The sequence below is a fragment of the Wallemia mellicola genome (assembly GCF_000263375.1).
Source record: "Wallemia mellicola CBS 633.66 unplaced genomic scaffold WALSEscaffold_22, whole genome shotgun sequence".
Lineage (NCBI taxonomy): Eukaryota > Fungi > Basidiomycota > Wallemiomycetes > Wallemiales > Wallemiaceae > Wallemia > Wallemia mellicola.
In genome coordinates, this window is record NW_006531979.1 from 135,684 (window position 1) to 158,447 (window position 22,764).

A 22,764-nucleotide genomic window follows, 5' to 3' on the forward strand; every position below is an offset into this window, starting at 1 on the left:
GTAGGAAGCATGGATATTGTCTTCTGTGACATGTTCTGGCAGTTTCCATGTCCGGCTAGCGATCGATGATGACCGACTCTCATTGATCAAGTAGCTGAATCCGTTATCTTTGTCTTCTTCAGCTGGATGAGTAGCCTTCACAGTTATTTTATGGTCATGTATTGATATATCCAATTCCTCCTTCTTGTATCCTGCAAGGTTCAATCTTGCTTCATATGAATTTTCATATTCTAACAAATCAAGGCGTGGTTTAGACGTCGAAGGTGCTGTATTAACGTGTTTTCTTGGTGCAACCTCCTCAATGAAGAATTCAATTGGGAATTCAAAGTTGCTTGGTTGGTTGTAGAAGATTGTCATTGTGTGTTTAAGACTAAGTTAAGTGTGTTTGAGAAGTTGCTTTGTTAATTTGTTGTTGATGGTAGACAACTGAAATACAACCTCAGCTTATATAGCCATCTACATTTCCTAGAGACTTCTGGTAGATTCACCCTCTGCACTTCTCTGGAATGTGGTGGAAAACTACCGAATGGAAAAGAGCGTTCAAGTAAATATTGAAGTAGTTCAACCTTAGGTATTACTGATGATTTAGATGCACTTATCTTTGTGTAATCATATTTGTGTAGTCCTCTCATTAAGGTGCATGGATTCAAGATAAGACGTCAATGACGCAAGGTCAACAATATTGTCTTGTCAAATGTTCTAATTAGGTATTCTACTTAAATGTATAGTACAATAATGCTATTATTTCAAACAGATGGTAATTTATTACGATTTGGTATATTCAGTCATTAGATAAAGAAGTATCAAATTTGAAACTACCATCAGAGCTTCTCATAGCGATATCTCTGTCTAGGATGCTTCTTTGATTCTTCTTTGGTTTCATAAATACATTGGATCTGCTTGACGTACTTCCTCAACCATAAAATTGCTTCATATTCGAGTTCGGGACAGCTGTTTACTATTATCTCATCAATAGGTGCAAACTCTGCACTTGCGTGACGCTGTTTGACTAAATCAATCAGTATTCTTCCAAAGGTACCTGATGTCTGAGATAAGTTGATGGCTCTTAGTTTTGGGCAGAGCTTTTGTTCGATAATAGCTTTGATTATGAACAAGTTATAACCGGTCGTAGCCAAATCCAAAGTTTTTAGTTCATTGTAATTCTTAAAACTATCGACTAGCCTGTTAATCTGAGCTGCCTTTTCTGTCCCTAGTATAGGGGAGATAGTTAAATCAGGCATACTGTTATCTCGAATGGACAAAGTTTCTAATAATGGTGAACTAGTGATCCAATTGGATAATACGTTTAAGTGCACCCCTTGTAATATACATCGTCTCAGATGTGGCATGTTGTAAGACATCAAAGGCTGTTGACTTGATTCACCATTCACAATCTCCATATAAACTAGTGATTCCAGTTTTGGAAAGTCTATCACTCCCATCTGTTGCATATCTCCCATTTCCCGATCTAACAATTCCATATTCCCACTTAGTTCCAGAGATCTTAGACTTGGAAAAAGTCGTGCAATTTTATGGAGACTGTACTGGAAGCTCCGTACTTGTTTGAAATGCTGCATTGTTTTGTTAGCAACATATACTTTTGGTGGCTCGTTTTCAAGTGATACCAAATTTACATAATGTAAATCTACACTTCTCGTTACACGATTTAGAATGAGATCTTCATCAACATTTGTCATGACTAGTGAACTTGGGTCTCTAACCTTTTTGGCAACCGATAAATTCTCAAGCTTATCGAACATGTCATTTGTAATGTAGTCAGTGAGGAAGTGCTCTGAGACGCTTTTGTTTTTGTGAGAATCCAAGTCATTTACGAGCTCGATTGAGGATAGTTTTACTTTCGCATTTACATCCAATGATGGTTTAGGATTTTCGTAGAATCTTCTATATTCTTTGTTGTCGTAGTTGTAAATCCTTACTTGTTGTAGTGGCGTATTATTTGCCCGCTTGTAATAGGTGTCAAGCTTTTTAAAAGCTTTACCTGATCCATTGAAAGTAACGGAACATTTGCGCCATAGTTGTGGTATATTAAGTAGTGTTTCTCTCCAAGTTCTATTAACATGCGATAGGCGCGCACTTAGAGCATAATCGTTGGTGGTGTCTCTTGCAAGCTCGATAATCTCAAGAATCATCTCTACGGGCAATATAGTCATTGGATCCCTGAATGAGCTAAGTCGTTGTTGCTCTAAAGCCTGTAGTTCACCCTTCATAGACTTTAAATCTGCTACTAAAGCGGCCTCTTTTACTTTGTTGGGTTGCTTCTCAAGCGCGTTTAAAGCGAGATTAATCATCGCTAAAGCTTGTTTACTCTTCTTTAAGGTTTTCAATATGAATGCACACCGTCTGTACCCCTGCATACGTTGTGAGAAGAAACGCGTATATGTCATCATAGGCTCACTTTTGGTGAATCTTGATCTAATTTAATCATTTTTCTAGCCACATCCAAAGCTTCTTTGTGCTTGTTTAGTTTTATCAATGTTGCACATTTCGTGTCGTATATCGTCAAATGCTTGTTCAATCTCAACGCCTGGTAAAATGAGATATGTAAATAAAGAGATATTCCTATACTTACTTGATCAAGGAGATCTAGAGATTTTGTGTAATTCCCTCCTCTGTATTCTTTCACAGCGTTGTCAAATACTGGCTTCCATTCATTCTTCGTGGATGTCATTAAAGAGCGATCAGGCGGGAAGAAAATAAATAACCAGATATATTGAACTTATTGAGGCTTGATTATCATATAAATGTGAGAAATGCGTATGTGATAAGACCAGATGTCCTTATGGCGAGCATATAAAATACACTGAACAGCATATTCATACGACAAATACAGCCTTCTAGATGATCTCACCAGTTGGTTTTAAGCTAATTGTATTAGGAAGTACATAGCAACAGTCAAACGATTGTATATAAGCTCGATGAGAGTGTGCGATATATATCAGCATTTTCTAAATGGTGTGGCAAGAGAACTAAGAGTACAGTCTTAAGACTCTACTTAATTAGTACTTTGTAACTTAGCTTCTCCACTTTATTAAGAATCATATCGAAATGACGTAACGCATGCCAAAATGAGCCCTTTGAAGCACATTTAAAGGTAAGACACGCATTATTACACAATTCACTTTTTAACAACCACAATTGATTATATGAAATCAAAAAATCACTTGAACAATCATTATATGGCCGTAACACCCAAATCCGTCACGAGGGTCTCATCTTAAATCATCTTTATCCACTACAACTTGACGTCCGACTATCAAAATGAGTAAAAGATTTGAAAGCCTGGATTCCAACGATCAAATGAGGAGCAATAAAGAAGTTCCTGATGATACTTCGTCTGGCAGCTCAAAAAGAGCCTATTTTGAACGGAAGGACGAGCAAGGTAGAAGAATTCTCACTGAGGATATGGCTCCAGAAGTATTAGGTTACGCATTTAGTGAACGAAAAAAGTACATGATCATCACAGTTATCGCTATACTGCAGATCTCTATGAATTTCAACACATCGGTGTATCCGAACGCTGTTGTCTCAATCAGTCAGACGTGGGACGTATCAGAACAGGCAGCCAGAGTTGGACAAATGATCTTTTTGGTACTTTACGCTTTCGGTGAGTTCCTTCATACGAATGATTAGAAAATTTTAATGGTATGTTAAGGATGTGAATTATGGGCACCGTATGTTCTAAAAGACATATAACTGTAAACTAACAACCAAAGGTGGTCTGAGGAGTATGGTAGATGGCCCATCTTGCAACTATCGCTCTTTTTAGTCAACATTTGGTCTCTTATGCAAAGTTTAGCGCCAAATTATGCAACAATGATCGTCGGTCGTGCCCTTGCAGGTCTCTCATCAGCTGGAGGCAGTGTCACACTCGGTTTATGTGCTGACTTGTGGTCCGCCGACACTCAACAGTACGGCGTAGCATATGTCGTATGGTCAAGTGTCACCGGTACCACAGTTGGTCCCATCGTGGGTGGTTTTTTGCAGTCTTTCGCACCTTCGTGGAGATGGATCTTTTGGATACAACTTATTTTCGGAGGTTTCACTCAGGTGCTGCATTTATTATTTGTCCCAGAGACACGTTCCTCTATTCTACTCGACAGAGAGGCAAAGAGAAGGCGTCAAGAGGCAGCTAAAGCGGGTAAAACAGTACCAAACATTTGGGGACCTAATGAGGTGAAAGCGCAGAGAATTACAATGAAAGATATCACAAGTAGGGTAGTAATTCTTCGGTGAGCGAGCTAACCAAACTTTGCAGTTACCTTTATCAGACCATTTGAGTTCTTTCTCAAAGAGCCAATCGTATTGTTCTGCTCATTGCTTTCTGGTTTCTCAGACATGCTAATTTTCATTTTCTTGGAATCATACAATCCTGGTAGGCGAGTTATTTTTATTGTTATTTTCTAACGTATGAAAGTATTCGAGCAATGGAATTTTAAGTCCTATCAAGTCGGTCTTGCTTTTATTCCGTGAGTCCATTCATCGTGAACTTCTTTCATTAACAAAGACAGTGTCTGGATTGGTTATTTCATTGGGTAGGCATAATAGAAAAAGCACAAAGTTAAAGCTAATAAACTTTAGCTGGGGATCATTTCTTCCTTTCATACGTCGTGACATAAAGAGGTATGTTAAGCTTTCCGGCAGAGCTGCGCTAAATGTATTCTAGGAGAAAGATAGATCCATATAGTGTTACACCGGAGAGTAGACTATACTGGTTGCTGTACACTGCACCATTAGAGGCCATCGGATTATTCGGATTCGCATGGACGTCCTTACCACCAGAGGAATATGAAACTCACTGGATAGGTAGGTATAGAAGCATTATGTTATATAAGTATATTAAAGAGATACATAGCACCTATGATTTTTGCGGCACTTATTGGTATTGCTAATTACTGTATTTATATGGCTACTATCGATTACATGGTAGCTGCTTACGGTGAGTAAATAACTTTCTCGTTGTATCTTCATCTAACTTATCAAAGGACCATACTCGTCTTCTGCTACCGGTGGAAACGGATTCGCCAGGTGAGTTCATATTTATGAAATTCTAATGCTTATTCCCATTCCCCTTAGAGACCTATTGGCTGGTATTTCCGCTATGTTTAGCACACCCTTTTATTCACATTTCAAAGGTAGAAACAAGCTAACATATCCATCCACTATACTCGCATGTATTGCGGCGGTGCTAGTAGCTCCTATCTTCATGCTATACTTTTACGGACCAACAGTTCGTCGCAAATCCCGCTTCGCTCAGTCTCTCAATCAGGAAAATGAATCTACCAAGATCAGGAAGCAGGTTAGAGACGAAAAGGCGCTGGGCAGCGCAAAGCACATCGAGCACTCTGCGTAGATTGCCGTGATTCTACATTGCTCTTCACATGTCATTTTCTTCTCATATCACCTTTAGTTTATAGGATTCTCTGTAAAATCTCTCTTGTATTCCATAGATGTTGTTTGATTACCCTTTCACTTAGTAAACATTTCCGGACTTGGCTGTTCAATTTGGTGTACCTCTGTCGCGATTAAGTGCGGAATCCCGTCGCTAAGATTTCAGTTACATCACTCTTATCACTGAAGGGTCTCAAATATAACGTAGCGGTTACAGTTAGTTGACCTTTGCAAAGACCCTAAAAATATACGAAACAACCACAAGAGACCTAGAAACTATGCCAAGGTTAGACCCTGCCTTCTCTGTCTCATCACACGCTAGCAATTAACTTATCTACGAACGAAATGTTTTAGATGGCAGTATTGGATGATGTGTAGCCACACTTGTCGCAATATAGGTATCTCGGATTCTATTTAAGCCGGCCCTGTAGTAAATTGACCGTGCGACGCTGTAATCCAAAAATGGATAACAAATAATATTTATTTCATCGCCATACTAGTAATCTCAAATGACCTTCATGTGCTACAGTTGTATTACATAAAAGAATTTTCTGACGTCCCTGATGGTGTTGGCACTTCCGCGAGAGGAGGAAGAGCAATTATACGAATATCGCCACTGAATATAATAAATAGCAGACAGACTTTAGCGTGTGATCCTAAGAAGTCCGGGCGGCGTTATTCGATCGCGCGGACTGGCGAGGTTTCAAATGAGGTCTGAGATGTGGCGATGTGTAAAAACAAAGCGGCAATGCATAGTTGGTATCCGCGGAATCTGCGGTTTTTATTGATATGTAATTTACTCATATTTACTCTTTTTTAGGGTATGATATAAGATCAAATCCAATCTTTATTCGGTTCCTGAGAAAACTTGTCGATTTTACGAACGCTTTGGTTAGTTCTTTCTCACTCCACACTAACCCCGGCTTTCCTCCAAAAAAACCATTCTTGTAATATAAGCAGCTACCGTAAGTACTGTTGGCAATGAAAACAAGGTAAACTTACAGTCCTGTTTTAGTCGCACTTCTTATAGGATCAAGTAAACTTCCAGAATGCCAATTCTCAAGAAAACAGGTATACGCTCTACCTTCTTCCCTGACGGAAGCAACCAACAACAGGTTGAAGGCGCCGAACATGAACAACGTGAAGATGCAACCTCATCAGAGGGTAAAAACGAAGATGGAAACATCATTTTGATTGTTAGTCACCGCTAGAAATGCTCTTATTTTGACTAACAGTTCTCAGGCTTTTGAAGAAAATGACCCAGAGAACCCGTAAATATGCAACCATATAGCGCTTGAAGTGTGCTCTAACCATAGCTTTACAGTCTCAATTGGGGTAAAGGCAGAAAATGGCTTACAACATCCCTCCTTAACGCTATGACAATGAGTGAGTCTCTTCTTTGTCGAAATTTACTATGTTGACATCGCCACAAAGTTATCGGTTTAAGTACCTCTGCGTACTCACCGACAACTGATGCGATAGCCGAAGACCTCGGTGTGTCTTCTGAAGCAGCTCTTGTAGGATATCTACTGCTTCTGTTATTGAAAGTTACTGACGACATCGCAGGTCGGTATGTTTACCTTCAATGCTGCTTGCTCAGTTGGTCCATTATTCCTTGCACCTTTCTGTGAGATGGTGGGTAGAAGATATGTATACATTGTAAGTAGCTTCCTCTCAGCACCATTTGAGTCAACGATACTAATTGAACTTGTTTAGGGTGGATTTTTCTGTTTCACTGCCGTATTCCCTATGTTGGCAGCTGGTCAAAACATCGGTACAATGATTGTCGGTAGATTACTTTCTGGTTTGTTCGGTTGTATCGGTACTATCCTTGTTGGTGGTACACTCGCAGATATCTGGGTAGATGAAGAGAGATCGGTACCTATGTCACAGTTCACATTCGTTGCTATCTTCTCTACCATCGCTGCACCAGCTTATTGTGGATATATCGTTGAACGCGTAGGATACAGATGGGTCGAATGGGTACACATGATCGCAAGTGGTACACTTCTTCTCATTGAATTGTTCCTCTTTAAAGAGACTCGTGGTGCTACCGTTCTCGCACAACGTGCGAAGAAGTTGAGAAAGGAAACAGGAGACAATCGTTTCAGGGCACCTATTGAACTTGAATCAGAGTCCATCAAAATGCTTCTTCACAAATCATGCACCCGTGCTTTCATCCTCTTGGCTCGTGAGCCAGTCATTCTCTTCTTCGGTATTTGGATCGCTTTATCCTGGATGCTTGTTTTCATGTTTATGACTGTCATTCCATTGACATTCTCTGGAAATCACCATTGGTCAACCGGTAAAGCAGGTCTTCCTTATATTGCACTTATGATTGGATGTGTATTGGGTTACATCTCTGGATTCTGGTCTGATCACATGTATAACAAATCAGCTGAAAAGAATGGAGGCAAGCCTGTTCCGGAAGCTAGATTGTACGGTGCAATGGTTTTCGCTCCATTCTTCCCAATCGGATTATATATCTTCTCCTTCACTCAATATAGTCACGTACACTGGATAGCACCAACAATCGCGCTCGTACCGATGATTTTCGGTATATATCACGTTTTCCTTGCTGTCTACAACTACACTTCAGATTCCTACGGAGAATACTCTTCATCAGGTATCGCTGGTCAAGGGTAAGTTAAAACTTTCTTTAAAGGTTATGCTAACAAACGCCCAAGTCTCTTGAGAAATATGGCTGCTGCTGCATCACCTTTGTTTGCTACCCAAATGTTTAAAGGAATGGGTTATCAGTTCGCAGGTCTCTTCCTCGCGCTTTTGGCCACTGCTATAGCGCCACTCCCATACATCCTGTTCAAGTATGGTAAAACAATTAGAGCAAAATCAAAGTTTGCCAGTGCCACAACTGGTTTAACAGATGAGACAAATGATGCTGTCGCCAATGCGGAGCTCGGAAATACCGTACAAGAGTCCAAAGAATAGATATTTTGGCTGAGCGTCGATTAATTATTTTAGATTATAGACATCCCTTTGTAATGACATGTAGAAATTTTCTTTGACACATAATTTACTCCTTTTCTGTCCTAAACGAGCTTGTGCAAATAACTAAACTTCGTTTCTATTCACTCAACCTTGTCAATACGGTATGTCTTTAAGTCATCACTAAGGCATAGGGTAGTGACAGCTGAGATATATAGACAAAGAAAGACAGCATTTATATAAGAAAAAAAAAGTCTACTTTACTCATGTATTTATGCAAAGAGTACAAAATAATGGATTCTCCAGAAAATAATTACAAGTTTCCATGTCTATGAGAGTTCCATGCTTTATGATATACCATAAAGCAAATCCACGCGTCACGCATCATGTCATCTTCTGTCGTATGCTGGCGGTGGTGGCATAGGTGCAGTGGTGTTTGTCGTTACAGGTGTGTAGTTTGGCGGTTGAGAACGTATATCATTGGTTGGTGATGCTCCTACCGGCAATGGTAAATCAGCTGATGAGCTAACAGAAGGCATGATTTCTTCCGATTGCGTGAAATCTTGACTTAAACGCTGGTGATAATCTACCATGCCGTTTTCAGCAGCTGGTTGCTGGTTGAAAACGGTCTCAGCTGTGGCAATTGGCTTGGAAGGTGGCTCATATGCGGGAAGCTGTTCCTCCTCTTCCTCTTGTGGTCTGTATGATGTCATTCTTGGCCTTGGCCTACTAACACTACCTCTTGGTGGTCTTGGATAGTGATCATCGAACGGAGTTGTCTGGCGCCTGCCAAAGCTCGAGTGCCTCACGTGATGGGTATCTTCATTTCTGATCTTCAGTGCCCGATGTTTGGTAAAAGTTCTTGCCAAGAACGGTATAAATACGAGACATGCACCCACAAGGGCGATTATAATACCTATTTTTGCTGCATCACTTGAATCCCTTTTGGCGTATGTATGTAATTGTGTCGTATTATTCTGTAAGGAGTACGCTGTGGCGGGGTTACCTATATAGTAATGAACTTGACTGTACAATTCTTCTAGAACCATTATGAAGAGCTGATATCATATATTTATACGCTCAAAAGTGTTATGACGTTGATAGTTCGGTTTAAAGATATGTTGATATCGATTTGTACCTCTGATCTTGCACAGCAATAGAACCTTACAGATAAGTGAATATTCAGAACTCCGTGTAAGATATACAGGTCAATGTGTGTGCATGAAGAAATTGATCTATAACGTCAGCTAACGTACTCAATCTGCAGTTGCCCAGTCATGTGATTTTGGAAAATGTCAGGATTTGGGGTTACTCTATGGTTATTCTTACTGATATTATTCGCAGTGAATAAAGCAATGCAAGTGTGTTTATGGTGTCTTGCTAATGTTGTCATTGTGCTGTTGGTAGCAAAATAGTAAATAAACAAAAACTGGTTATATAACAATATAAGCAATTCTATGAATTGGTACATATGTATCATGGTGTAGACCCGTACATTATATAAAAAGGTTTGAATAAAAAAAGTATGAATGCAAAATTAAGTACAAGGATTTACAGGAATAAATAAATTAGAATGCTAATAAATGTAATGCTAAAATGATGATTGATTGGCTTCTCCTCATTATGACTGTATTATGACTTCACGATGATGGCTTGATTGTTTTGCTAATGTAACCGAATAGCGTGAAGAATGGCGGCAATCTCCAACCTTCACATAGAACACAGTATTCATTGACATAGGGATTGATCGTACAGCACAGCGTGCATTTCCAGTGAAGACCGTCGCCGAGATGAGCTGGTAACGAGAAAGGCTGCATGATAGATGTCAACATAGCTATGATTAAACGGTATACTCACCCTTGGGATCATTTTTATAGAATATGTCAACTTAGTAGTTGTTTATGCTAACCAAATACGTCAATTCTGTCCGCCGACGACATGCCAAATCAGACGATTTAATCAAAGCAATGCATTTGGTATAATATAAATAAATAATTAGTAAAAGAGCGTCTGTTTCGATTTGTTGTACTAAAACGCCAGCGTTCTTGTGCGTACTTAATTATCAAACTGACTGAAGAAACACCTGCGGGATTGTTGTTAGACAGTGATACACGGGCTGCTAACACTCACTTTTTGCAAGTCGGGGAATTGTCAGCATTAACAAAAATACAGCGAGGACAACACCATTGAGCGTCCGCTAAAACGAGAAGCTGGATTGTGTGAGCTGTCTGCACTATTATGGTATGTATCTACTAACATACCTTCTTGAAACTCATTACGTAAATTTATATGATGATAGTCGTTTAGAAACAAGCTCTTATCGTTAATCAGGTGACGACTTTCCACAAACAGACAAGTCAACAACAATTCTAGGCACGATAATTGCGGACGATATTATTACAATGCATTAATAAAACTCATTACAGTGTTTCGGATGTTTTAATAAGGGTTTTATATTGTCCTCATCAGTGATGATTGAGGTGAAATTTTAGCGCTAAATTTTCATCACAAAGTGCGTTGTTTCCACCATAACATAAAATAGCATTATATTTGTTTCTTTGATTCTTTTACACAGCACAGAGAATCCTTAATCTCGATATATCATCATGTGTGACGTGACATGGCAGATTTTTTAATAGCGCATTCCTGTGCTAGCTGGGGAATGAATAATTTTATGCCATTTCGTTCAAAGAAACCGCCAACAATGTAAAATATTTCCATAACCTGGACATACCCTGAAATGACGCAGTTACTATATATTAATGGAGAAATGCCGATTGAATAAGGAAAAATTGTCTACATGCAATAACTTCTATAATGCCTATTTGTTTAGGTTCTTTCCAGTCCACATCTGGTAAAGATGTTAGTGTATTTCTCTTCTGGACGTTGGCACATACTTTCTGCAATACTTTCTAGTGCCACTGTTGAAAGCTTTGCAGTCAATACAGGCATAGCACTTTGTGAAATAACGGAAGCACTATAGTTTTATAAGTGAAATGGATATTACTTCTGTTCTATCTCACCTTGTCAACTATGGACATCTGTGCTGATTGAAGTGAGGTATATTAAGTACGTGATCAAGGGTACTACATATTCTTCAATGTAGATGCAAAATATATACTAAATTTAATAATAAAATGCCTAGAGATCTTGGTATTTCTAAATTAAGACACATAAGAGGACAATGAGGTAGCCCTAATAATAACACCTCAAAAAAGTCTTCAAACGTAGTTCTTAGATCGTAATAATACAAATGAATATTTATTACTGTTACAATTCTTACTAATGATATAGACGGAGAGTTATCAAGTACTAGCTAGGCTAGGTGTTTCGACAAATTCTATGTTGTGGATGTTACTGTTTGACTTCAATGGTGGGGAACTAGGTGAAGAATCTGAGAGGTTGTATTCTTCTAGTCTGATATCAGGCGCCATTTTTTGTGTCTGTGAACTATCGCAAGTAGTATCGTCTTCATCACAACAACGTCGTTTAATGGTCCTTAAAATCTTAAACATTAGGTTGATGTTTTCATTCTCAACGAGGAAGACAATCGCAGCTGCCAAACCACTAGTCGCGAAGACAATCTGTTTGGCGGGTTCGAAGTCATTGAAGTTGACGGTTAATGATAAGACGACTGAAAGTGCCTATTAGAAGATTATATTATATTAGTTTTATACCCACTTATAACCGTTATAGAGTAGTAGCTAAAGAACAGAACTCTACTTGCTAATTGAAGATGTACGAACCAACTGACTTTGACCAAATTTCGCTGCGAGAGCCGCAATTTCAGTAGAAGATATCCAACACAAATAACAGTTATTAGGAGTAGTATCATCAAGACCAAAGTCGTTATTATAGAAACCCTTGTGAGATAAGTATCAGTTTGATCAGCGAAGAAAGGTGTTCTATAGGTGTTTTCGGGATCCTCCAACGCTTGATACAAATGGGAGACAAAGAATGGTATTCCTATTATCCAAGGGAATCCAACGAGCTGGATTTGTTAACATAATAGAGTGTGCAATGGCTCAGCTCACCATTGGGATACTAATGTAATTCGTATAATGTCCTAGCGTTGAAAAATTAACGACATTTATACTTATTAACATTTGTAAAGCTATCATCCAGCTGCTTGATGCGTTCTGTATCATACCGGCTAATCGGAAAGCGACGTTAACCGCTCGTATGCCTTTCGGTATCTCATCTGTAAAACTATGTGCATGTCCTGTCCATAATAATATTGACTGACTTGATTAGATATCATTAGTTACTATATAATCTACTCACATCGAACCATAATGTGAGTGCAAACACTGGAGATAATGAGTTTAGAAAGTTAATTAGTAAATGAATCACCTACAAAAATGGAAGTTAAGTAAAAGAAGCATATTCTTGTTCTTTATCCTATGAAATAATCCTAAGAAGAATAATACAATATGTAAGAAGCATCCGATGAGTATAAGAGAATAATAGGCTGCCAATTGATCTGACGGTGCAGGCGAATGCATCGGTACATCTTTTAAAGCCATCTCATTTTTCTTTTTGTGTCGTTGTGGAGAGAAACCAAACTTTAGAATGAGGGGCTACATAGTCATCGTATCATTTGATTGTCTCAAACTTTCGGAAGTTTTTTCGCGATAATACATTAATTGATTAATTTAAACAACACTAAATAGTAGAATATGGCCACTTGAAGAAAGTTTACATCACGTTTTGCACAATTTTTGGGGTGACAAAGTGCAACGTAGGGGCATTTAAGCCGGATTTTGTGTATAATGTGTTATTGGAGATCGAAGGGTTTTGCGGAAGGCTAAGTTACAGCTACAGACACTTAAGTGTCTTTCAAGCTCACTGCAACTAGATAAAGTAGTTAGCATCGAACATGCTACCAAGCATACCCGACCAGTCGTCTGTTAACGCACTATCAGGAAGCGGCAAAAAGCTATTCAAATTCTGAACACCAAATAAAGCGTCATTTAGGTCGTCATTCATAAATTGTGGATCGTATTCCGTGAGGTTACCGGTTTGTAATGGCGATGAAGTACTTTTAATTGGTAGACCAGCTTTCATACATATGTTACTGACCATATCGAAAGCTCTTCCGCTCATTAGATCTCTAGATTCTCGTACCTTGAGAAGATGTACAGCCATACTTATGAAATCCAGGTCCTCTTCGTTCTCTGTGTTATTATTTTTACACTCGCAGTAGTTGATTATGAGTATCAAAGTACTCGTGAAGGCCTGCAAGAGATAAATAAATTTGAACAAGCATACGACAGATACTCACACCCCAGCTTATGAGACCATCAGCAAAGAATGTCCTGTCATCATTGTCCCTCCCGCAAAACATCTTCATTTGGGTCGAAATGATCGACTTTGATGCGTTAGTACATATTTCCAAACTGGTTTGACGAAATTGATGCAAATCTTCTGACCTTGTGTCGGGTATAAATGTCTTGTAAATGTAGATCTATATTATCTCTCATCAGAAAGAGGTTTTAATGGAGATTAAAGCCACTCACTTGAGTCATGTAATATGCAATCTTCAAATACCACCTCGTATACTTCAGATCATCATCCTCATCATTATTCTCGTTTTTCTTCATCTCTTCTCGCAATTCCACTGGAAAGGCTTCTAGTTTAATGTCAAATTTGTCTTCATCGCGAAGCTCATCAGGTAGCCTTCTGTACCATTCATTGAGATTGGAATTCACCGTGGCAACAGTGTTAACGCTCAAGTAATGGTCAGCTTTTGCACTATATATAGTACTTAGAATATCGCCAAGGATTTTGTAGAGTTTGATCAGTTCGTTCAGATATGTCACCCTTGTTTCTGCTCCATAAGTAAACTCATCGAAGCCTTCAGCTGAAGGTAAACCAATTTGTATGTCTTCAGCAGCTAAAATCCGTGGTCTACCGAACAAAGCTGCGGTGCTAGCATCAAGTATGAATAACACCCAAACAGCTCTTTTCGTTTGTTCCAAAGTGTACCTATCTACTTTATCATTTCGCCATTGGAAACATAATCCAATATCCTGTGCTAGTACCACTGCCATCCCATGGATTGCCCAGCTAGATTTCAAGGAAGGCCCTTTTTGCAGATACACTTGAAGTAGTATAAAAGCTTGAATATCTTCTAAAGTGGCTACAGATGTGGTCGCGTCTAACATCATTGCTTTAGAGTTATTGTAATAGTTCAAACCTGCCATAAAATGTAACGTTTGAGGATCAGTGCCTGTGTTGAGGTATTGACTGCCGATAGCGCATACAATCATTAAAACACAATTAAAGCCCCTCTCATGCTTGCGACGAGGAATGTCTTGCAGAAATCGTTCTCTGTGTAGCAGAGGCAAGGTAACATTAACATAATTGAAGTAATGTTCGACTAAATTTAACATTTCCGTGTCATCAACGGCCGTATAACTAGTGCTCGGTTTGTTACACGGTTGGTCTGGTTCGTCTACCCAAAACTGTGGGCGTTTTTCACTTAATAGCTCTGTCATTGATGTGCGAGTATAGAAAGAAATCCTCTGCAATAATCCTCTAACGGAGGATCTTCCAAAGTACCTCTTATGCCCTGAACTGTCCTTTACTAGTTCCTCACGCATGATAGTCTGTTTGGTGGATCCCTCATCATTCTGATTTCTTTTCCGTTTCTGAGATTTTGAAGAAAGTCCTTTCGGTGTATCTTTTTCTAAAAGCTCTGGTGCTATTTTCTCCAACATTGATTCATACTTTGCAATCTTTTCGATATTAGTGATCGCCGATACTGAGGTATGGGATAATACGCACCTTAAGCTCAAGCTCTTGGGATTTACCTTTCTTTGGTGCAGCTTCTTTATACGTACACGGTACGTTCTTACAATTTGAACAATTCTTAGGGTAAGTCTAAAAATGTGAGATATGAGATGAGATAACCGGAGATCACATTTAAACTCACTTGAGGGCCATTGCATCTAATTTTCTGTACTCTACATTTATCACAGGCTCTGTGTATCTTTGGATTCTTGCTCTCAGCTAAATTTGTATTCATAGATCGCTATCTAATGATGGTGGTTTATAACAAACAAAAAAATATTATAGATCCAATAAGAACGATAATCGTAGTATTAATCGTAATATTAAATAACAAATAATACAATTATTCTCCAATATTCTTACATTTTTACCTCAAAAAGTCAACTACGGAAGACGTTTAGAAGGTGTAATACAGGACCGCAATAAAGTATTTTAAAATGTGAAATTATACATAGTATTTAGATCTCCTCGATAAAGTAAGCTCGTTGCGGTTATCTCCTTACATCTTAAGTTTTGACAGGAATCGGGCTTGTATAATCAGCTGACGATGCATGCCTAAAATACAGACTTTTATACAAAGAATTAGACGCAATGAAACTCTTCAGGCTGCGAAACATTGAACCGCGTTATTTCGTACTTACCGCGAATGAGTTTACGGTGATGTCATTTCGTTCACACTTTCTGACAACGTAGGGAGGGTACATTGCATGTGCGCCTTTACCCTTACACCTTTAAAGTAAATAAATGAGATCTAAATATTGGTATTGGTTGCATTAAAGGGTAATATACTTAAAACAGAATACAATTGAGCATCATGTCTGCTCAAGGCTGGTGTTATCAACTTACCCTACATAGGGGGAAAATCTGGACAAACACTGCTTGAGTGGGTCAGAAACATTACCGAAGTGAGAAATACATCTCTATTGATGGACGATAGAGATAATCATCACCTAGAGACCGAATTTAAAGCATGTTCGCAATTAATATTGTACTTTAGATGAATTAACATCGTTAGCATTATGAGGAGGAACAATCTATTTTATCTATAAATTGAGTTATCGCGCATTTCCTGATCGAAAAGTTCCCAATCTCATAACATAGCTTATCTAATTTGTTATGTTTCTTGTAATATCATCTCATATAAGGAACCCGATTAGAATGCATATCAATCTTGAATATCCTTACGTCATTGAAATTTTCTTATCTTGTATCTATGCACTTCAAACAGATGAACGCACAGAAGTAAGTGGTAATGTATGAGTGCCTTGGAAAGATAATACGAGTTATAATTATGTAAAAGTGAACAACATTGGATATGAAGTTAAAGGTCATTTATTAATACAAAGTACTTAATTGATACTGATCTTCTTTGGTTCAGATTCAGGGGCGTGTCTCGAATATCTCAGAGTGAGCAATCCATCAGTGTAGGAAGCATGGATATTGTCTTCTGTGACATGCTCTGGGAGTTTCCATGTCCGGCTAGCGATCGATGATGACCGACTCTCATTGATCAAGTAGCTGAATCCGTTATCTTTGTCTTCTTCAGCTGGATGAGTAGCCTTCACAGTTATTTTATGGTCATGTATTGATATATCCAATTCCTCCTTCTTGTATCCTGCAAGGTTCAATCTTGCTTCATATGAATTTTCATATTCTAACAAATCAAGGCGTGGTTTAGACGTCGAAGGTGCTGTATTAACGTGTTTTCTTGGTGCAGCCTCCTCAATGAAGAATTCAATTGGGAATTCAAAGTTGCTTGGTTGGTTGTAGAAGATTGTCATTGTGTGTTTAAGACTACTAGTTAAGTGTGTTTGAGAAGTTGCTTTGTTAGTTTGTTGTTGATGGTAGACAACTGAGATACAACCTCAGCTTATATAGTCATCTACATTTCCTAGAGACTTCTGGTAGATTCACTCTCTATCCTCTTCCAGAATGTGATGGAAAATTACCAAATGAAGGTAGAATATTCAAGCAAACATTCAAGTAGCGCAACTTTGTGTATCCTTGATGACCTAGATGTCCATATATGAAAAATTTCGCAAAACCGTATGTCAATCAACTAAGTTAAAATTGTATAATCACATAAGTCAAAGAAAGACGTAAAAATCGAATTGAATAATTAAAATGTCAACGGTAAATGGCGAGAGAAAGATCATCTAATCCATGATTTGGTCTATATACTTATCTATGGGAACGTGAAAAATATCGTAAGAAAGGCATTCAGCACTAGTTATTTTCTTATGTTTATGCCGCATGTTCAATGTGCTGAGATACCTTAGACTTTTCATCTCTAACTTGATGACGAATTTGGGTGGTTTCACGTTCACTTGCCAATGTTTGAGCAAATTTAGATCTGCGACGAACTTCCGGCCCATAGAAGTAGAGTAAGTGGATTGGAATAATGAGTACGACGGCCATACAAGCCAAGATCGTTGATGGATACTCGAGTGTGTAATTAGGGAAGTGCTCATAAAATGGTCCTGCATACATTGCAGCAATACCAGCGAGTAAATCTCTAAAAGGAAGAGTTAGTATTCAATTAGTCTTATAATGCGCTATCGACCTACCTAGCAAATCCGTTACCACCAGTGGCGGAAGAAGAATATGGACCTTTTGAAATGTGTTAGTCAAATATAACTAACTAGCTATACAACTCACCATATGCTGCAACCATGTAATCAATTGTTGCCATGTAAATAGCATAGTTTGCAATACCAATCAAAGCAGAAAAGAACATTGGACCGAACCAGTGATTATGTTCCGGACCCATACTTGTCCACGCGAAACCAAACAATCCGATAGCTTCAAGAGGTGCAGTCCACAAGAGCCAATAAAGACGTTCTTCTGGAGGTACAATTTCACCACGTTTCCTTCTCAATTCCGATTTTCTGAAGAATGGCAAGAAGGACACCCATCCTAAGCAATATGCGATTGCAATAGGAATGAATGCAAGAGCGATCCCGAAAGGTTGGAAACCCCATTGTGAATATACCGGGTTGAAAGCGTCCAAGAAGATGAAAATAAGCATGTCCGAGAAACCAGAAAGTAGGGAACAAGATAAAACGATTGGTTCGCGCAAAAACATCTCAAATGGTCTGTACCAAATAACCAACACTTCTCTAAATGACAGACCCCTTTTTGAGATTTCATTTGGACCCCAGATGTTTAATTCCTTGCCTTCTTTGGCTGCTTGCTTACGCCTTCTCTTGGCTTCTTTGTCAAGAAGAATAGACGATCCTTAAAACATGAGATGAAAAGTTGTTGGAGAAAACTATCACCCACTTGTCTCTGGAATAGTCCAGTGCAAAATTTGAGCAAAACCGCCGAAAATCAATTGTGTCCAAAAAACCCATCTAGAATTCATTATGAGAATATGATAATGACAATTAGTAATATTACTTACCTCCATGCTGGCTCTGGTTTGGCGAATTGTTGGATGAAACCACCAACTGAGACATCAAGTTAGCAATGTCTGGCATACTTTAAAGTCGTAACGTACGGATTGGTCCAAGGACAGAGCCTCCTACACTACTCCAACTAGAATGAAGTCAGTATGACGAATCAAATACGTTTGGTCAAACTCACACGACATAAGCGAGACCGTATTGTTGTGTTTCAGGTGTAAATAAATCGGCAACCAAACCTAGCGTTACACTACCACCAGCCGATGAAATACCACCCAAGAAACGACCCACGACCATAGAGCCGAAGTTTGGTGCTAACGAGCAAAGGAGAGCCCAACAATTAACTAAAAAGAGTGAAAGTTGAAGGATTGGCCATCTTCCGTATTCTTCTGACCATCTAAAGTGCGTTAGTTTTGTTTATGTCTCAGAAGAAAATATTTACGGTGCCCAGAGTTCACAACCTGAGATTGTTTGTTAGAGCGATATGAAAATACAGTAAATCTGACTCACCGAAAGCGTAAGCGACCAGGAAAATCATTTGACCAACTCTAGCTGCTTGTGAGGAGATACCCCATTCTTCTGTCATGCCATCGACTGCGTTTGCGTAGACTGTAATAATTAGCAAATGCATGATTATAGAGCAATGTATACCTACTAGCCGCGTTGTAGTTCATAGAATATTGAACGATGACGATAACAGTAAGGATCGCCCATTTCTTCTTGCTTGAGAAAGAAACCCCTACGCATTCAGGTGCAGCATCTTCTGTTAACTCAATTTTACCTTCCGCTGATTTCTTCTCAAAATAGAGCTCATTCGAGTGATCGTTACTACTACTTGGTTGTGTAGCTGACGTTTTCTCATCCACAGGTGTAGTGGTTGCGTCCAACTCTTGGAAACGTTTGGCTTGTGTGGCCATTCTATGTGTATATAAAGTGGATAAAGAAGGAGTAAATCGTTCCTCTTAATCGGGTGTGGAGAAGTGGATCAGCTGACGAAATTGTAACTTATTCCAGATTATTCAATCAGAAAAATTAGCGCCGGTTTTGATCAGTTACTACCAAATTAGGAATTTCCTTTTAAAGTAATTATATTTTTTTTTGGTACAAAGAACTCCACAGCAATATAATTTCGGAGAAACAGACGCACCATCGTACTCCACGGAGTGTCCGTTTATACGTATAATAACATCAGCTTCTATTGTCTTGTACAGAACGGATTCGGGCTATGAAGTGTATTTACCTTATATGCATATGACCCAATTTAAAACACACCCTGCCCAGCCGAATTTCGTCCGGTTGCGAAGGCGCGCCGAGGAGAGAAAATCACTATGGGATCACGTAACAAAAATTATAATCCTTACTAAATGTGCGTCACCTAAGAAAAGCAAGCCCTAAAAAAGTGGCAAGTGATCAAGCATCTGTATCATACGCTCAGACACCTTTCTATGAGTAAGGTGTATTTTACAGACGAGAATTTCCTCAAATCTAATGCACAAAGGAAATGTTATGAGTATACACATATGTATGATTAGCGTGTGTTCGAAGACATAGGGAGAACTTGATTTTATGTCACGATGTGAGGTCTCGATACTCAGTTGTAAAGATGACATAGACATGTCTGAAGATAGAAAGTATCTTATCCGGTTATGACAGCAGTGATCTGCAGATCATCCAGATTTCTTACTAAGGTTGTCTGAGTTCATCACCCGCCTTCCCCAGTTTTTATAGGCAATTGCAATACTAGAAAAGCTGAAGCTTATAAATAAATTATGGTTATTTCGAATGCATATTAGATAACAACTCTAATCCCTTATCTAAAAAGCTGTAATCTGATTGGCTCAGCCGCTGTCATTGAAATCCAAGCGAGAATTTCATTCCTGACTCTATTTGATTCACATCTGAGATGAGAACGACGGCATTTATACCAAAGTAAGGACTTCTATTTTCTTGAGAAAGGAAGATTTCCTAATATGTTATCCCCAGAGATATGTGCTTTCAAGTGGAGTGCAACAATTGTGGTAAACAAACCTGGAGTGGATGCGGTTTACACAAAAATGCTGTAAGTTGGAGATACTAGGGTGGTCATTTACTCTAACCAACCATATAGGTCATGGATAACATACCAAAAGAGGACCGCTGTGGTTGTCCAAGATAGAGCATTTATTTAGTTATAATCTTATTCATATTCACATTTACATTCACATCTTCATTTGTTACGTCCATGGTGTCATTTTGATAAGGTTCATGAGAGTGCTAAGTTGGAATATAAACGGAATACGAAGGATATTAGGGAATTATAAATCATGTGAGGAATTTGTGAGAGGCTTAGAAGCAGATATTGTATGCTTTCAGGGTGCGTTGATTTTATCTGAGATTACAATCCAACGCGTTCTACAGAGACAAAGGCGTTTAAGAGCGCTCTTGGTGCATCTCAAGTATCCTTTGATACTTTTCAATCTTATTGGTCCTTTTGCCACTCAAATAGGTCTTATTCAGGTGTATGCGTTTATAGCAAAGAAACACCATTAGCAGTCGAGGAAGGGTTAAGTGGAGGGTACACAACATTCTCAGTATCGATACCGCAGCTGTCAGATGAGGATAAATTGAAACCGCTCGCTAATATACATAGTTATAATCAAGAAACGCTACTGGGACAGAATTATCATCCAGACTTTACCAATGTAAAGCAATTAGACACTGAAGGTAGAGCACTTTGTCTCGACTACGGCATGTTTGTCTTGATAAACGTCTATTGCCCTGCTGAAGGTGATGAATCGAGGGTGAAATTCAAGAAATCATTCCACGAATTACTCTTTGAGCGTATTAGAATATTGAAAGAGGGTGGACGTCAGATCATTCTATTAGGTGACATAAATATTGCACATAGAGCGATAGACCATTGTGATGGTTTAGAATTAACTCGTACTGACATAGGTAAGATGGAATTTGAGACTAAATATACTCGCCAATGGATGGACAAATTAGTTAGCGATGATAACTCACCTTTAGTCGACATAATGAGATTATTTCATCCAACAAGAGAGGGTATGTTTACCTGCTGGAACCAACTCATTAACGCTCGACCATCAAACTATGGCACCAGAATAGACTATGTTCTAATAACACCAGGATTAATACCTTGGGTTAAAGAGGCTGATATTGCACCGAGCGTGTACAATTCCGACCATTGTCCGGTGTTTATCGATTTACATGATAGTATACCAGACCCACATGATGACACCAAGGTTTTACATTTGAAGGATTACTTGAGTAAACCTAAAGGGGCAGCTTTACCACCATTATGTGCGTCAAACTGGGATGAATTCAATGGGAAACAAACATCACTATCATCTTTCTTTCAACCGGGAATTAAAAAGATTTCACCTTCGCGATCCCTGTCGAGATCAACCACACCTAAAAACCATCGGGATCAACCACAAATAGAATCATTCTTTCAGCCTCGTGGAAGAACTAATTCTGGAGATCATAACAATCCTGCAAACCCGACGAAAAAGCAGAAAGTGGACAACGATAAAACAATCAAGTCAGCTTGGAAAGCTTTGATGGCACCAAAGAGGGTGCCAAAATGTAAAGTACACAACGAAGATTGCAGAGAATACACTGTAAACAAACCTGGTCCAAATAAGGGTAAGAAATTTTGGTTGTGTAGTCGTAACGTTGGGCCTGGATATGATGCCGGAGGATCTAAACGTAATAGGGCTGATGTTGATAGTCGTTACAGATGTAATTTCTTTGTGAGTGTTTAATATATTGATATTTATTCTAACACAGTCATAGGTTTGGTCATCACATTTAGAGCGTGATATGAGTGGTATAGAAGATTATAAGAGTGATAAACAATAGAAAATAATTTGTTGTAAAAAATGATTGAAAATTATTTATTTAATATTTATGACGCAATAACTTTCTATTCAAAACATTGATGATTAGAGAAGTAAAAGTAGAGAAATATCTGAATAAGAAAACGAAAGATGAGGAATATATAGTCTATAAATTGAGAGTGAATGATAGTGTATTAGATAAGAGATTCACAGACTTTTACAATTTAGATAGAGAGTTGAGGCAATTGGATAGTAAATTGATCAAAATACCCGGGAAATCAATATTTAAAAATGAGAAAGTTCTGAATGATAGAGTTACTGGATTTAATAATTATTTAAATTTTATTATCTCATCAAAAAACCCCGTT

The 22,764-nt window shown here is 38.6% G+C and overlaps 11 protein-coding genes across 11 annotated transcripts in view; 4 read left to right on the top strand and 7 right to left on the bottom strand.

Annotated features, from left to right (window-relative positions):
• WALSEDRAFT_65934 (HSP20-like chaperone) overlaps positions 1-357 on the bottom strand; it is a gene marked incomplete at both ends in the record, with an annotated part of 873 nt that extends 516 nt beyond the window's left edge. The window contains one exon of the mRNA XM_006960010.1: positions 74-357. Within this exon, the coding sequence (XP_006960072.1) occupies positions 74-357 (284 nt within the window). The remainder of the gene's footprint in view (positions 1-73) is intronic.
• Positions 358-613: 256 nt separating this feature from the next.
• Positions 614-2,689, bottom strand: WALSEDRAFT_58494 (hypothetical protein; the record flags this gene model as incomplete). Its single annotated transcript, XM_006960011.1, has 3 exons — positions 614-2,369; positions 2,417-2,545; positions 2,591-2,689. 3 exons carry the CDS (start codon positions 2,687-2,689, stop codon positions 822-824), a joined length of 1,776 nt encoding a protein of 591 aa, XP_006960073.1. The 3' UTR covers positions 614-821.
• Positions 2,690-3,467: 778 nt separating this feature from the next.
• WALSEDRAFT_33737 (multidrug transporter) lies at positions 3,468-5,522 on the top strand. Its single transcript, XM_006960012.1, has 11 exons — positions 3,468-3,625; positions 3,674-3,692; positions 3,735-4,231; positions 4,277-4,393; positions 4,436-4,487; positions 4,530-4,553; positions 4,600-4,641; positions 4,685-4,824; positions 4,874-4,957; positions 5,004-5,046; positions 5,095-5,522. Exons 1-11 carry the CDS (start codon positions 3,508-3,510, stop codon positions 5,369-5,371), a joined length of 1,413 nt encoding a protein of 470 aa, XP_006960074.1. The 5' UTR covers positions 3,468-3,507; the 3' UTR covers positions 5,372-5,522.
• A 453-nt stretch (positions 5,523-5,975) lies between these two features.
• WALSEDRAFT_33741 (putative MFS transmembrane transport protein) lies at positions 5,976-8,447 on the top strand. The gene is made up of 8 exons (XM_006960013.1): positions 5,976-6,374; positions 6,425-6,605; positions 6,652-6,680; positions 6,734-6,795; positions 6,844-6,926; positions 6,976-7,068; positions 7,126-8,051; positions 8,097-8,447. The coding sequence occupies exons 2-8, from the start codon at positions 6,459-6,461 to the stop codon at positions 8,356-8,358; spliced, it is 1,602 nt and encodes a 533-aa protein (XP_006960075.1). The 5' UTR covers positions 5,976-6,374; positions 6,425-6,458; the 3' UTR covers positions 8,359-8,447.
• A 156-nt stretch (positions 8,448-8,603) lies between these two features.
• On the bottom strand, positions 8,604-9,467 carry WALSEDRAFT_61265 (hypothetical protein). The gene has a single exon (XM_006960014.1). The coding sequence runs from the start codon at positions 9,402-9,404 to the stop codon at positions 8,745-8,747; it is 660 nt and encodes a 219-aa protein (XP_006960076.1). The 5' UTR covers positions 9,405-9,467; the 3' UTR covers positions 8,604-8,744.
• Positions 9,468-11,558: 2,091 nt separating this feature from the next.
• Positions 11,559-12,897, bottom strand: WALSEDRAFT_61266 (hypothetical protein). Its single transcript, XM_006960015.1, has 5 exons — positions 12,713-12,897; positions 12,640-12,665; positions 12,390-12,596; positions 12,037-12,346; positions 11,559-11,989 (listed from the first exon to the last, which is right to left on the bottom strand). Exons 1-5 carry the CDS (start codon positions 12,879-12,881, stop codon positions 11,661-11,663), a joined length of 1,041 nt encoding a protein of 346 aa, XP_006960077.1. The 5' UTR covers positions 12,882-12,897; the 3' UTR covers positions 11,559-11,660.
• Positions 12,898-12,934: 37 nt separating this feature from the next.
• Positions 12,935-15,098, bottom strand: WALSEDRAFT_61267 (hypothetical protein). The gene is made up of 3 exons (XM_006960016.1): positions 13,875-15,098; positions 13,640-13,822; positions 12,935-13,593 (listed from the first exon to the last, which is right to left on the bottom strand). Exons 1-3 carry the CDS (start codon positions 15,075-15,077, stop codon positions 13,210-13,212), a joined length of 1,770 nt encoding a protein of 589 aa, XP_006960078.1. The 5' UTR covers positions 15,078-15,098; the 3' UTR covers positions 12,935-13,209.
• Positions 15,099-16,499: 1,401 nt separating this feature from the next.
• Positions 16,500-16,799, bottom strand: WALSEDRAFT_5447 (HSP20-like chaperone; the record flags this gene model as incomplete). Its single annotated transcript, XM_006959931.2, has 1 exon — positions 16,500-16,799. A coding segment is annotated over one exon (300 nt), but the record flags the coding sequence as incomplete, so codon positions are not given.
• Positions 16,800-17,394: 595 nt separating this feature from the next.
• On the bottom strand, positions 17,395-19,471 carry WALSEDRAFT_52510 (MFS general substrate transporter; the record flags this gene model as incomplete). Its single annotated transcript, XM_006960017.1, has 11 exons — positions 17,395-17,665; positions 17,718-17,760; positions 17,809-18,387; positions 18,433-18,503; positions 18,554-18,599; positions 18,650-18,687; positions 18,736-18,951; positions 18,997-19,015; positions 19,065-19,163; positions 19,210-19,385; positions 19,407-19,471. The coding sequence occupies 11 exons, from the start codon at positions 19,469-19,471 to the stop codon at positions 17,395-17,397; spliced, it is 1,623 nt and encodes a 540-aa protein (XP_006960079.1).
• A 986-nt stretch (positions 19,472-20,457) lies between these two features.
• Positions 20,458-20,709, top strand: WALSEDRAFT_65943 (hypothetical protein; the record flags this gene model as incomplete). The annotated part of the gene is made up of 3 exons (XM_006960018.1): positions 20,458-20,483; positions 20,538-20,613; positions 20,662-20,709. 3 exons carry the CDS (start codon positions 20,458-20,460, stop codon positions 20,707-20,709), a joined length of 150 nt encoding a protein of 49 aa, XP_006960080.1.
• An 89-nt stretch (positions 20,710-20,798) lies between these two features.
• On the top strand, positions 20,799-22,418 carry WALSEDRAFT_65944 (DNase I-like protein; the record flags this gene model as incomplete). Its single annotated transcript, XM_006960019.1, has 3 exons — positions 20,799-20,907; positions 20,952-22,309; positions 22,353-22,418. The coding sequence occupies 3 exons, from the start codon at positions 20,799-20,801 to the stop codon at positions 22,416-22,418; spliced, it is 1,533 nt and encodes a 510-aa protein (XP_006960081.1).
• Between the last annotated feature and the right edge of the window lie 346 nt (positions 22,419-22,764).

Excerpts from the sequence above, each read along its gene's own strand:
- WALSEDRAFT_33737 (XM_006960012.1), top strand. The coding sequence starts at position 3,508 with ATGAATTTCAACACATCGGTGTATCCGAACGCTGTTGTCTCAATCAGT. Across the intron at positions 4,232-4,276 it reads TACAATGAAAGATATCACAA|TTACCTTTATCAGACCATTT; the intron begins GTAGGGTAGTAA and ends CAAACTTTGCAG. Across the intron at positions 4,394-4,435 it reads CTTGGAATCATACAATCCTG|TATTCGAGCAATGGAATTTT; the intron begins GTAGGCGAGTTA and ends AACGTATGAAAG.
- WALSEDRAFT_33741 (XM_006960013.1), top strand. The coding sequence starts at position 6,459 with ATGCCAATTCTCAAGAAAACAGGTATACGCTCTACCTTCTTCCCTGAC. Across the intron at positions 6,681-6,733 it reads GAAAATGACCCAGAGAACCC|TCTCAATTGGGGTAAAGGCA; the intron begins GTAAATATGCAA and ends ATAGCTTTACAG. Across the intron at positions 6,796-6,843 it reads CCTTAACGCTATGACAATGA|TTATCGGTTTAAGTACCTCT; the intron begins GTGAGTCTCTTC and ends ATCGCCACAAAG.
- WALSEDRAFT_61265 (XM_006960014.1), bottom strand. The coding sequence starts at position 9,404 with ATGGTTCTAGAAGAATTGTACAGTCAAGTTCATTACTATATAGGTAAC.
- WALSEDRAFT_61266 (XM_006960015.1), bottom strand. The coding sequence starts at position 12,881 with ATGGCTTTAAAAGATGTACCGATGCATTCGCCTGCACCGTCAGATCAA. Across the intron at positions 12,666-12,712 it reads TTTACTTAACTTCCATTTTT|TGTTTGCACTCACATTATGG; the intron begins GTAGGTGATTCA and ends CATTATCTCCAG. Across the intron at positions 12,597-12,639 it reads CACTCACATTATGGTTCGAT|TCAATATTATTATGGACAGG; the intron begins GTGAGTAGATTA and ends TAATCAAGTCAG.
- WALSEDRAFT_61267 (XM_006960016.1), bottom strand. The coding sequence starts at position 15,077 with ATGTTGGAGAAAATAGCACCAGAGCTTTTAGAAAAAGATACACCGAAA. Across the intron at positions 13,823-13,874 it reads TTGCATATTACATGACTCAA|ATCTACATTTACAAGACATT; the intron begins GTGAGTGGCTTT and ends GAGATAATATAG. Across the intron at positions 13,594-13,639 it reads ATGGTCTCATAAGCTGGGGT|GCCTTCACGAGTACTTTGAT; the intron begins GTGAGTATCTGT and ends TATCTCTTGCAG.